At 41.5% G+C, this 13,864-nt stretch overlaps 1 protein-coding gene across 1 annotated transcript in view; it reads left to right on the top strand.

Moving 5' to 3' along the window:
- The window catches only part of PLEKHG5 (pleckstrin homology and RhoGEF domain containing G5), a 123,664-nt gene that overhangs the window by 48,587 nt on the left and 61,213 nt on the right, over positions 1 to 13,864 (top strand). The window contains exon 7 of the mRNA XM_029578615.1: positions 4,289 to 4,452. Coding sequence (XP_029434475.1) covers positions 4,289 to 4,452 — 164 coding nt within the window. The remainder of the gene's footprint in view (positions 1 to 4,288; positions 4,453 to 13,864) is intronic.

Here is a 13,864-nt window from a genome sequence, read left to right on the forward strand (position 1 = left end):
TTTTTATTCTCAGAGAACAAGCAAGATGGAAGTCCTCTCGCATGGGTGACATCATCATCCGATGGAGCCCAGCACTTAAAATTTGTGTCCAAGTTTCTAGAACTTGGACTGTGCCTCATTGGACATGCCTTACACCATGTGTCCACGCGGGGTCCCTTTCAGCCTTTTCTTGGTCACTTTTCTAAGTTGTTTTCCCCACCATGGCAGTGTGCTGTTGGTACTCAGCGGCCTTTGACCCACTGCCGTCATTGAGTGTGATTTTGCGTCCCTTTTGTTTCAGCCGAATATGTCAAGTGGGTTCCAGTGATGCCCCCAGTGCAAAAGGACCATGTCTAACATGGACCCCCATGATAGATGTGTCATTTGATTTGGAGGCATCGCATGATGTCAAGGGGTAGTGCAAATGTGCAACCATGATCCTGAAAGGACAACAGTCCTTATTGGAAGTGATGGAGAGATTCTCTGGGCACCGGACGATCGATCCATCAGCATCAAAGCACCTTGGAGCTGCACTGATTGAAGCATGTTCACAAAGGAGCATTTTGTCTAGTGAAATTGTTTTTGTGTTTTGATCTGGTGGCTTCCTCCTGTTTCTTTGGAACTCTGTCTCATTCAGAACTTGGTACCATGAGCCTTCATTCACATATAGCCAGGGATTTTTCTCCTATTTTTATATCTCGCTCCCGTTCCTCCCTTTACCATACCTAATCTAGAAATTGCAGTGACAGTCCTCAGCTGAGAGCCATAATCCAGGACTTTTTCCAGAATCTAGCAATGATGGGCCCTGAATCTGGCCACAAGGTGTCATCGTTCAGCGATGACCATGACTCCTTCCCCACCGGGTACTGTGAACACTGCCACTGCAGCATCCTCAGCCAACCCAAGGAGTGGAAGACCCGACTCAGGGATTGAAACACTGGGATTTGCCACACTGAGCCACTGGGCTGACGAGGTTGGGCTTTTAAAAATAGTTTTCTTATCCCTCCAGGCTCAGAGTTGAGAAGATGCTTGTGGGATGGGGAAAGAAAGCCTTGGGTGTCAACCAGGTCAATTTTTATGGTGCGTCAAGAAAGCAGAATGAAATTGTCAACTGTCCCACAACAAAAAAGGGCTCTATTGCCAAATTTTGTGGGATGGGAAGGCACTATACTTTGATGTAGTTGAATGTTATGACAATAAAAAATTAGTGTTTTTTGAAATATACCATTTTTTTAATAATGATTACCAGATTATGATCTGCATCTGAAGTTAGAGCTCCCAAGCCCAGGGCAAGGTGGTACAAGAGGTTACAGTTGCATTTATTCTAGTGATTAAATTCACCTGTAGAGAGGATTACAGCGTTATGAAGATTAAATGCTAGCTTCCCTTTATTTCATTTTTTCTTAATGCCGTGTAAGTTGTGGCGATCTGTCATTTTTCACCAGAGCTTGCCAGCGGAGTAGTTTACCTGAGTGCTGCTGCTTCTGATAGAGGACAGTAGTACCATAGGAAGGGTCCACGTTTACCCAGCGGCAGCTCCTGGTTTGTTTCTGCAGCACAAATCTTTAATGAATCTGTTTCTCACACCTCCCATTTCTGTTTTAAAACTTTGTGGACTCTTAACCTCGGTGGCTCATCAAAAGCTGAATCGCACTTGTCGGCAGCGGTTTTAAAGGGACTCGACAAACACGGCAGCCTGGGGATGGCTCGGAGCGGCATTGCTGCATTGTCACCTAAAATTCTTGCAACCAGGAGCATTCCCTGTGGTCCTCAAGGGCTGCACACTGGTCTAGTTTTGGGTGTGACGCAAAATTATGTAAATAAACCTCGTCTCAGAGCAAATATATGCAAATACCTTTTGGGGGCAGGGGCCGATTCCCATTTTGTGTTGACGGGTAGAAGATTTTGATGAATCAGCCTCTTGAAGGCTGCTCACTGTGAAGATCCTGAAAACCCAGACCTGTCATGCAGCTCTTGCATGTTGCGGCTAAGGAACCTCTGCTCCGCCCTGGTCCTGAACTCTGCTGCAGCCAATTATGACCGATCACTAAAATTTTCTAATGGTCCAAAGTGTCAAAAACTGCCAATGCCAGCCTCGCAGGAAGCTCAAAGTCATTTGGCTGAACAGACGCAATACTAAATATTTAATCCCTCAGCTTTTCATTTTACATTCATTTATGTGTGCGAGATCTTGTTCATGTCCGTGCCGAGCCCATAAAAGACATTTCTTTGAAAGGCCAGGCTTGCCATGACATGCGTCCACGCTGTTGGAACATGACGGCAGAGCGGGGCCGCTTACGGGCTCAGCACGTACATTAGCATGCAGGTGCTGTGTTTCCGTCTCAGCCACGGGGAAGAATAATCCCAGATAGATGTTCCCTTTTGGTAAGTTCTTTTGCTGTACATCAATGGCTTGAAAATATTTCTGAAATGCATTCATTCTCTTTTCTGGACAAGAGGCGAGATGGGCATCTGTCATGTATTATAGGGGACAGTGACAGGTTGCCTAGCCTGGGCAGCAGGCTGGCTTGGCTACAATCCCCAGCAAAGGGCACAGAAGGATGAAGAGCAAGCTTCTGCAGGTGGTCAAGTTTTGCATGGCTAGCAGCTGGGAGATATCCTTAGCTAGAGCAGTGTAGGTAGGGGCAACCAGGGAGACTTGATGGTCCAAAAAGTCATCTTCCGCTGACATGTGCTATGTTGTGTTCATGTAATGTCTGATGAATACACTGTGTTGATCTTGTAGTTGACCTGCAAAGCTAATAATCCCTTCACTGACCCAGGTAGACTGGGCTTCTTAGAAAGCTGGCTGGCTGGAAATAGATCCCAGCACAGTTTTGTTTTTATTAATCTGATCCCGTTGAACAGAGGGGAATGGAAGGGTGGGTCACTGGAAGTCTTTAGCATGGTTTGGTATGTATGGCTGGATCACTGATGTAATACCGTGCACATGACTGTTCTCTTGCAAACTGCGGCTTGTCTGGTCTTCTCTGCGTTCTCCAGCTGCCAATGCAGCCCAGGGGGCCCAGGGTAAGGAGGTGCCTTTGGCTTTCGGGCTGTCTGTGCTAGGAGAGAAACAGGGTAAGCAGGATACGCACAGTGAATATTCATTAAGATATGTTTGCCGGTTTTTGTCTAGGCACTAGGTCACTGGTGTGTTTTCCTTATCCTGGAAACCAAACCTGCTTGTGGTCCTTGAACTCTGGAGTTAATCCCTGGACTAATCTATGCCAGGCAGTGCCAATATGAATGCTTAATCTGGCTAAATAGTCTTATCTGTGCCCCCAAATGCCTTGAGCAGTGGCCGGGATCCCTTTCTTCTCCAAGGAGAATGTGAACGCTACTTCTGCAGCCAGGAGCAGAAAGAGAGCTCAGGAAGATCACCTTCTTTAAAATGGGTCTCAGAATTGGAGTAAAAGATGATAATTTAAGGCTTTCAGATGAGCGGCAAATAATTCTGCTGTTTTATTCATGTTTTGAAAGTCTCTAATGTGTATTGAACTATTAATTTATTTAATTTAAGATGTTACTCATGTAACACAGATTCAAACACACTTTGAATTTTATAAAAGGTAAGAAAGCGTGAGCCTTGATAGTTACTTCCTGTACTTTAGGGGCCGTAGATGTTGGGGATGTGCAGGGAAATCTTTATTCGGTTTGTTTTGTTTGCTTATTGATCATTTTTAATTCACTTTTTCATTTTGTGGGCTTATTTTTAATTTGTATTCGTTTTGCAAAAACAGCAGACCCTGCAAATAATGCGCAATATTTTCTGAAACAAATGAACCTGAAAGTATTTGGAGCTTTTATTTATTTATTTATTTATTTTGTGGGGGAAGGGGAGAGGAATTGAGCATTTCTTGTGTGGTAAAACAAACCAAAATGAAAATTCCTCATTCATTTCCATTTATAAAAAAAACAAACACACACAATTATTCCATTTGGTCCATCTACATTGCTGCTTAGAACCTGCTTGCAAGGTAAAATTCAGTCTTGAGTTGAATGCACATCCCTAGTAGATGTACTGTCTCTTTTAGATGCATATTCCAATTGCAGTAAATCCCCTGTAGTAAGACTGGGAAATGATAGTTACACTTCTAAGACTTCCAGTTAGATGTTTACAGAGCAGCGTCTTTTGTGAGAAAGCCAGCAAATAGTTTACCAAAGCTGCCATAACGGGCGGGATTTTAATTTGAGTTCTTTTGGAAATTCTAGAAATATCAGATAAACCATGAGGATAATTAGAGCTCTCCTGCTTTCTGCTGCATATTGAACACTGTTTTGTTTTTTTTTATTTGCTGCTTCTTAGCCAAACCTGGTGATGAACTGAAAGTGGAACAGGCTGTGAAGGAGTTCAGGTCTCTGAGCTTGCCCATAATCAGGTCCACCGTCCCCATGAATGCTATCATCTGCAACGCCGTGCCAGAGAGGCCCGACCAGGCTGCCCTGCGCCGAGAGAGCATGGACATTTTGGTAAGCCGGAACGCCTGCTTTCACCGTGATGTGTCACCCAGTGAATTTGTTTGATTTAAAAGTAATTTCAGCGGAAGTACACAAATACCTTCTTGTTTCCTTTGCATGTGAAGTTCTATATTTCAATACACGCGTTTCTCTTTCTATTGTTTACGTCCAGTAGTTTTAAGGCTAAAAAAGTTGTCCTGGCTATAGTACAAGGAACGACAGTAAGGCGCTGCCTGGCATTGCAGCTTCATTTTCTGCATTGATTTTCATCTGTTCCTAATTATAAACCGTGGCGCCATCAACAGGTTTGCTGATGCATGTTTTTAAATTAGGTTAAGAATATAAGAAGTTGCCATACTGGGTCAGACCGAAGGTCCATCAAGCCCAGCATCCTGTTTCCAACAGTGGCCAATCCAGGCCACAAGAACCTGGCAAGTACCCAAACACTAAGTAGATCCCATGCTACTAATGCCAGTAATAGCAGTGGCTATTCCCTAAGTCAACTTGATTAATAGCAGTTAATGGACTTCTCCTCTAAGAATTTGTCCAAACCTTTTTTAAACCCAGCTACACTAACTGCACTAACCACATCCTCCAGCAACCAATTCCAGAGCATAATTGTGCATTGAGTGAGAGAGAATTTTCTCTGATTTGTTTTAAATGTGCTACTTGCTAACTTCATGGAGTGCCCCCTAGTCCTTCTGTTATCTGAAACAGTAAATAACCAATTCACATTTACCTGTTCCAAACCTCTCACAATTTTGTAGACTTCTGTCATATTCCCCTCAGCCATCTCTTCTCCAAGCTGAACAGCCCTAACCTCTTTAGCCTTTCCTCATAGGGAAGCCATTCCATCCCCTTTATCATTTTGGTCGCCCTTCTCTGCAACCTCTCCAGTGCAACTATATCTTTTTTGAGATGCGGCGACCAGAATTGCACACAGTACTCAAGGTGCGGTCTCTCCATGGAGCGATACAGAGGCATTACGACATTTTCTCCATTTTATTCATCATTCCCTTCCTAACATTTTGTTTGCTTTTTTGACCACCACAGCACACAGAGACAATGATTTCAATGTTCAAAAGTATAACAGATTTTTATGATGATTGACATTGCAGGGAACATTACTACTAAGACCTCAACAGGGCTGGGTTTAAAAAAGGTTTGAACAAGTTTCTGGAGGACCGGTCTGTTAAAAAAAACAAACTAGTAACCATGTAGGCTTGGGGAATGACATGTCTTATTATCTGGCACTGAGCTTGAACATCAGAGAATGGATCTCCTCATTAGGATCTTTGGAAATTCCTTTGGGAGCGATGCGGAGCATCTGTGGAGTAATTAGCTTGGGATGGTTTGGAGGTGTGGCGGTTAGGGTTCTGACCTCCACCTTCTGTGAGAGAGAGGGTAGAGATAGGGCTCTATTTTGCTATGGTGATGATTTTGTTATGATAAGAAAAACATAAGAACATAAGAAAATGCCATACTGGGTCAGACCAAGGGTCCATCAAGCCCAGCATCCTGTTTCCAACAGTGGCCAATCCAGGCCAAAAGAACCTGGCAAGTACCCAAACACTAAGTCTATTCCATGTTACCATTGCTAATGGCAGTGGCTATTCTCTAAGTGAACTTAATAGCAGGTAATGGACTTCTTCTCCAAGAACTTATCCAATCCTTTTTTAAACACAGCTATACTAACTGCACTAACCACATCCTCTGGCAATGAATTCCAGAGTTTAATTGTGCGTTGGGTAAAAAAGAACTTTCTCCGATTAGTTTTAAATGTGCCCCATGCTAACTTAATGGAGTGCCCCCTAGTCTTTCTACTATCCGAAAGAGTAAATAACCGATTCACATCTACCCGTTCTAGACCTCTCATGATTTTAAACACCTCTATCATATCCCCCCTCAGTCGTCTCTTCTCCAAGCTGAAAAGTCCTAACCTCTTTAGTCTTTCCTCATAGGGGAGCTGTTCCATCCCCTTTATCATTTTGGTTGCCCTTCTCTGTACCTTCTCCATCGCAATTATATCTTTTTTGAGATGCGGCGACCAGAATTGTACACAGTATTCAAGGTGCGGTCTCACCATGGAGCAATACAGAGGCATTATGACATTTTCCGTTTTATTCACCATTCCCTTTCTAATAATTCCCAACATTCTGTTTACTTTTTTTACTGCCGCAGCACACTGAACCGACGATTTCAATGTGTTATCCACTATGACACCTAGATCTCTTTCTTGGGTTGTAGCACCTAATATGGAACCCAACATTGTGTAATTATAGCATGGGTTATTTTTCCCTATATGCATCACCTTGCACTTATCCACATTAAATTTCATCTGCCATTTGGATGCCCAATTTTCCAGTCTCACAAGGTCTTCCTGCAATTTATCACAATCTGCTTGTGATTTAACTACTCTGAACAATTTTGTGTCTGTTATGATTTACTTTATATTTTATGAATTTTATTGTACTGTATTCTTGATGTTGTAAGCTGCCTTGGGTCCTTTTTGGAGTAGGGCGACATCTAAATTTAACCAAAGTGAAATCTTGTGAGCAATTCTTCCAGGCTACCTGGATTGGCCGTTTGATGAAAGATTGGATTGACCCGGTATGGCATTTCTTGTAAATTCTTAAAAGCCTTTTTTTTGATAGTGGCTAGTGGCTACCCTATCCCCCTTCGTTCTCTCACCTTCCTTACACAAACACAGCCCTAAATGCCTGGCCTAATCCAGCTGTAAAGTCTCAAGTGGCTTTCCTTCTGCTGATACGTTGGGAAGCATCGCTTTATTGTTTGCGGAAACTTCAGATATGGAATTTGCAGAAGGGCATTAAAAGGTGAAGCGACTGCCGGAATCCCACATTCAGGCAGTTCTAGAGTTTTCAGATGTTGGGCTTGACGTTAGATCTTGCACGTATGTATTTTTTCTGAATTGAAGGGCCATGGGATGAGGCTCAGGGAGAACAAATTCAGAAGTAACTTTAAGGAAATATTATTATACAGAAAGGATGATGAATGTATAGAACAGCCTCCCAGTACAGGGGATGGTGGTGGAGACAAAAGACAAAAGCTGAATTAAAGAAGTCATGGAATAAGCACAGATTTTTAATTGGGAGAAAATGGAAGGAAAAGCCAGAGACCACACAGGTTCCGGGTTACTGCAACAGGAAGAAGAGTGGCCAGACCAGATGGGCCCAGTGCTCTTTATCTGCTTCCAAAACACCCATCTTAACAAAAATGGATTATTTTTGATGTCATAATTCTTGATTACCTAGCCCTGATATTTCTAATACATTTTTTAACTGTTCTTTTAACACCACCACAAGCCATAGGATACAATACATTTTTCACAAAATCCAAACAAAATAAAGAACAAAAGAACAGGGGCGCCCAGTATGCGCCTAAACCATTTGTATATATAAACGAACAGCATTAGATCTATCCGACTTCATACATGAGGTAACGTGGCGTAAATCCCGTTTCTCACTCATCCCTCCCACCCCTCATATAAGCTCTGTTCCATCTTTCAGGTTATAGCACTGTTTAAGTTTTTTAATTTAATTTAATTTTTGTTAATTTAATTAATTTAATTTAATTTAATTTAATTAATTTAATTAATTTAATTAATTTAATTTGTTAATTTGTTCATTCTATGGTAACAACACTTTACCGGCCTTTCTTCTTTCCAGCTTGTTGTAAGCTTCCAAGTTCTCTCCCCCTGTTGATTGTAACTTTGACTTATTCCTACCTATTGTTATCTTTCGTTTACTTGAATTATTACTCTAGTTTTCCCTTTGTTAAACTGTAAACCGATTCGATATGGTTATTTACTATGAAGGTCGGTATAAAAAACTGTTAAATAAATAAAATAAAAATCTTGAGTGTAATCGTTAGAAAAGTTTAAAACAATCATAAGTTGAACTATGAGTCTATACGTTTAAAACCAAATATGTCCCTTTTGGGAGCTGCCACCTGAAGGGCCCAATATCGTAAATTCTGACCCTCTGGAGGAATTAAAGTTCAACCAATTGCTCTAACCTTTTGTGAAAAGTTACCTTAATCTGAGTCAGCTTGATGAGTGTCGTGTCATGTAGCTGTTAATTTTTCCATGTGATGAATCATTTTCAGTCTCGAAAATACTAAAGCCAGTGAAGGTGTCATATCCTTTTCCCACCACATTGCCAGCCTATACCTAGTGGCAAGAGCCACTTGCTGTATAAACCTGTTCTGATGTGCAGATAAGTCAGGCAAATGGTACATTCAACAACCATATCTTCAGATCTCTCGCTACTTCACATTGCAAAATTTGGTAATCACTAGGCAAGATCACCAAATGTGCCAAAAAGAGCCCAGCTGACCACATTTTCGCCAACATAAGCCATCCAAATTAGGGTATATCTTTTTCAGTCTTTCTGGTGTCCTATACCATTTATAAAGCATTTTGTAACTATTTTCAGTTACCATAGAGAATACAGAACTCCACTTAACAGACAGAAAGTAAAGATCCTCCCTCTCCCCAGAGTTCTTATTTATTTATTTGACATTTTTTTATAGTCCGACATTCGTTGGGAACATCATATCGGTTTACATGGAACATTAAATTAGCGAAACGTGGTTTTACAGAGTACCAAGAATAAAATATAATATTTGCAACAGCAGGATTAGATAGCATGGAAATAAATTAGTGTAACATGGCTATAAAGGGAATCAAGAATAATAGTATATTTATAACATTAGGATTAGATAACTATGTTAACATTTTAAGAGAAAGCACGGTCTTAGATATTATGAAAATTGTATTTACAACATGAGGAGAGGATGACAATGATGTTTATAAGGCAACAAAATTAGCGGAGTGGGAGAGGCGGGGGGTGTGGAGAAAGGAGAGTATGTGGAGGGATTAGCTGAAGGCTTGCTTGAATAGTCTTGCTCTTCCAGGTCTACTTCCCAGGCTTCCATATAATTAAACTTATTTGTTGACATTTTATTCAATAATGAATAGATTTTGGAAATAATCATGGTAATACGAGGGGCTTTTTCATAATAGACCTCCGTTAAATATTTCCGTATCACCAGAGCTGATTTCACCCTTTTAGAAGCTAGGAAATGTGTTATGATATTTCCAGTTCTAAAGCTGGTTTTGAGTTGCATTATGAATTTATAAATGGAATGTCATGTGATCATCAGAAATTGCTGCTCAATATCCTGGCGAGCCACTGTTCATACGAAGTCATGGTCTTTGCTAGTTTCTAGTGGAAAAGAGTTCAGTTGCTAAAACCTATAGGGGCCGATGCAATAAAAGTGCGCCGAAAGCGGGTGTTCAGTGCTGAGCACCTAACGCATGCACAGGGACCTCTCCTGGAGGCGCCGTGGGATATTTGAATTAGGGGGTCTCGAGCTGCCGAGGAGGCGCTAGGGTCGATTGCACGCCCCTAGCGTCTCCTTGGCAGCGGGCGCCCAGGAGAGGTCGGCTGTTCGCTGGTTAGGAAGGCGGACGATCAATTTTACAAACGTCCGTTTTCCTAACCGGCGCACAGCCACGGGTTACGGAAATGGATGCTCGTTAACTGACCTAACCTGACCGCCGGCACTTTTTTTTTTAAAAAAAATGTTTTATTTTTAACTTTTTAAACTTTTGATTCCTCCAACTTAATATCACCACGATATTAAGTCTGAGGATGTACAGAAAAGCAGTATTTTCTGCTTTCCTGTACAACTTTTTGGGCTGCTCAGAAATTAACGCCTGCTCTGGGCGGGCATTAATTTGTGAGCATAAAAATGTGCGAGTCCAGTGCATATTTTTTTTTTTGCATGTGGGGGCAATAACTAATAGCCGCAGACATGCATTTGCATGTGATGAGCGCTGTTAGTTTCCCGGCGCATTGGACACTCGTTGTGGACGCACTAATCCTCTTATAGCTCGGCTCCTTAGTATAGCTACCATGTTTAGTTGAAGAAAGACTGACTGGGCAGGGACTCCAAGCTTCCTTCTCACATGGTGGTGGTTCTAACTCAAACTGGGACATATTAGTGGACCTATGGACAACTTGTTCTGTGCATGGATGGAGAAATCCAGTTTTTAGTTCTGTGGGCTGACACTTTTCACAGGCTTTAAAATTAACTTAAAAGAAGAGTCTGTTATGCTCACCATTGGTAACCTGATCCCAGGGGTAACGATTACTTTTGTGGACTATAAATAAATGCGATAATAAATGCTGTTCCAGCGCGAGGACCTGGTGCCACAGAGTAATAGCTGCCTTGGCCAATAGAGATAAGAGCCATGATGTGATAAAAAATTGATTCTCAAAAGTGAAAGTCAGCCCTTTTGTTTGTTCTGTAGGGCATTATTGTCCAGAGAAGTCCTGGTGAGCTGAGGGGACGTGCTCTTTTAGAGTTTTCGCTTTCTGCATGCAATGTTTTGAATGTTTTCTGCTTGCAGCCATGCTACAGAGCAGAGAAATGTGCTGCAGGAATCTCAGTAGCTTCTATCAAATTTTTCTCACAAAACATGAGACCCCCCTTTTCCTCCAAAAGCTCCCCTCACTACTGTACAATTAGAGTGCTAGTGCTAGCTTGAGTCTACAGAATATCAGCTTGCTTATCTCTGTCTTTCTTCATCTTATTGCTGCATTTTTTTATATTTGTGTCTATTATGTTTTGTGATGTTTTTGCATTTTTTTGTGCATTTTTTTGTGCATCTTTTAGTACGGCTGCACTTGCCATTTAAAAAAAAAAAAATCTCCTTTCTTGGGTGTAGGGTTTGGTGTTTGATGCTGTTTTCCCTCCGTCAGTGTGACACCTGCATGATGCTTGGATAATAAGAAGGTAAAAGACAGCAGATGAGGACCAGTTGTCTTCCTGTCTGGCTCTCTATCACTTTGGGTAGATGTATAAATGCCCTCAGCACTAGCTCTCCCTGTGTCATTTCTTGGCGTGTCAGCCTTTAATCTGTCCCATGCACTGCTGCTTGTGGGTTATCTCAGCCATCTCGTCCTGGTTCTCCACCCTCCCCAATTGGTTTTTCTGACACGCGTAAAGGTGAGAGTAGGAAAGTAGGAGGAGCTTTAAGAAATTGTAAACAGTGATGTAAAATGAGAACCAAGAAGAGGGATCTTAATTTGTTTAGTCTTGTATGAAGCTGTGTGATTGCTGTGTTAGTCTACATGGGTGCATAGAAATAAGTCAGCCAATAAGCTGTAGATGATACCTCTTTATTGTGAATACTTAACACATTTGAAATTAGCTAGTCACTAAGGTATTGTAAATTATACCTTTGCACTGGACTAACAGCTTATTTCTTATTTCAACTGTATTACTTCAGTGGAAGCCAATGCCCTTATGCTTCCACAGTTTAGTTCACATGCGTTAACAGCGCTTTTACTCTGCGTTAGTTTGCAGAAATTTTAATGCAAAAACCTGCACCAATGAGGTAATTGGTTGCAAATCTAAAACAAAAACAGCTCAATAGCTGTTACCACATAGAAAAATAACGTGCATTGAACCTTGCAAAAGTGAAAACAGACCTATTAACACAAAAATACGTAATTATATCTCAGGAAGGATCCGTTAAGTTTTTGCGATAACATCCAAATTGAGTTAACTTTAACGCTAGTAAATTAACACAAAACTCATTTGGATGTTGTTATAATGAGTCATTAATGCAAGCCCATTAATGCTCATTTATGCTTGATGCCTCGTCATGTTTTGCTAATACTGTGTTAAGGCATCTTCTCCACTGCTTTCAGAGGAGGGGCCAATCTGTCTTTAAGATTTGACTGTGCCATTTAGTAAGAGCTTAGTGTAGTGGAAATCATGGGTGGCATTAGCTAAATCCCATATTTAGTCACCTGGGCAGCCCTAGTTGTGTCTCTGGTTTCAAAATGAAAGAGTTCTCTTACAATTTTCCACCTCTTGGGAAACCCTTACAGTCTACCATACAAGCAGAGAACCTCCAAAGTCATTACATCTGTTTGGCATGTCTCCTTAAAACCTTAACAGTGCTCATTAAAGGAAAGATCTATGTTTTCTATTTTGTCATGGGTTATTTGCAAACTATCATTTAGGAATGCCTGGCAAAGTCTGCTCCACTTAATCTGTCTGATAACAACCTCTGGGTAAATAACAATTGAGTAAAATCACAGCCTTTTAGGGTCCTATCTAGTAAAGATGCTTTTCCATTTTATGCCTGTAGTGTGAAAAAACACACACACATGCACGCATACACACATGCATGCACACACACATGCACGCACTCACGCACGCACACACACACACACACACACACACACACACATGGTGCTCTGTAGGCACACGCACAAGCCAGACTGCAATATAATGCTGAATGCTTGGATTAGGGAAACAATCATTTCATTACTTTATTATGAGTCACAAAAATCTGCATCTATTTTCTTAATGGAAAACTTGCACTGTAGTGTAAAGGTGAAATTGCAGTTGTTGCCAAAAAGTGACATCAGCAGATGGTGCAGAGATGTATGTGTATCCCACTGGCAGTATATTGTATATCCTTTCAGGAGCATGCATACTTCAAGTTGTTTCTGTGTTTTCTGGATGCTGGGTTATGGGCGGGGGTCCACTGGCTGATGAATAGAAGACCATTCCTTGTGCCACCAATGTTAATCGTGTGCGTGGTAAAGCTGCATTGAAATTCAGTGCATGGTCTTAATCGTGTGGGAGAAAACCCCAAATCAGCTCCTCACGTGGGAAGCAAATAGTATATTAATGCATTGGGAGTTTACAAAACGCTCATAGCAGAGGTAAAATGTTTCCTCGGCCTTTTGCATAGGCTGAGTGCACATCTTAACTCTGGAAAGGGGAGGGGGAGGAGTTTACGAGGAGGAAGCGAGATCTGGTGCTGCGGGGGGGGGGGGGGGGGCAGAGGAAAAGCCACTTCCCCCCACCCTTTTTATGTGCAGAAGACATGCCTTGGGTGTGTTCTGCACATGAAAGTATGATTTATGTACATCAAAACTATTCTCACCACTGAAAGTGTGGTTCAGAATATATTTTGGCTCATTCAGGTGTGTCCACGTGTTTGTAGGGATGGAATTTATATTCCGGATAACTGGTTTTGCAGTTGCTGAATATCCGTGCCTTGTAAGTTTTGCCTCACTGCAGTTGTGTTTCTTCCATGTGTTGGGTTACTTTGTGATTCACAGTAGGCAGTGGTTTCCTGCTAACTTAGCTGATCAGTCTCCGTGCATTACCCAGCTTGTGTCTGGTATAAAGACGTTGGCTCACCAGATTGCACATCTTATTGTACAGTATGTGAGGTTCATCAATAAACAAAAAAAACAAACAAACCATAAGTTTTCTTCCATTTATTTCAGGGTGTGTCTTTTTTTTTTAGAAGTGAATTTATGTGAGAATAGAGAAAAAAAAAAGATTTCAACTCGATTTTTAGTTG

This window comes from Rhinatrema bivittatum, chromosome 15, assembly GCF_901001135.1.
Source record: "Rhinatrema bivittatum chromosome 15, aRhiBiv1.1, whole genome shotgun sequence".
NCBI classification, from domain to species: Eukaryota; Metazoa; Chordata; class Amphibia; order Gymnophiona; family Rhinatrematidae; genus Rhinatrema; species Rhinatrema bivittatum.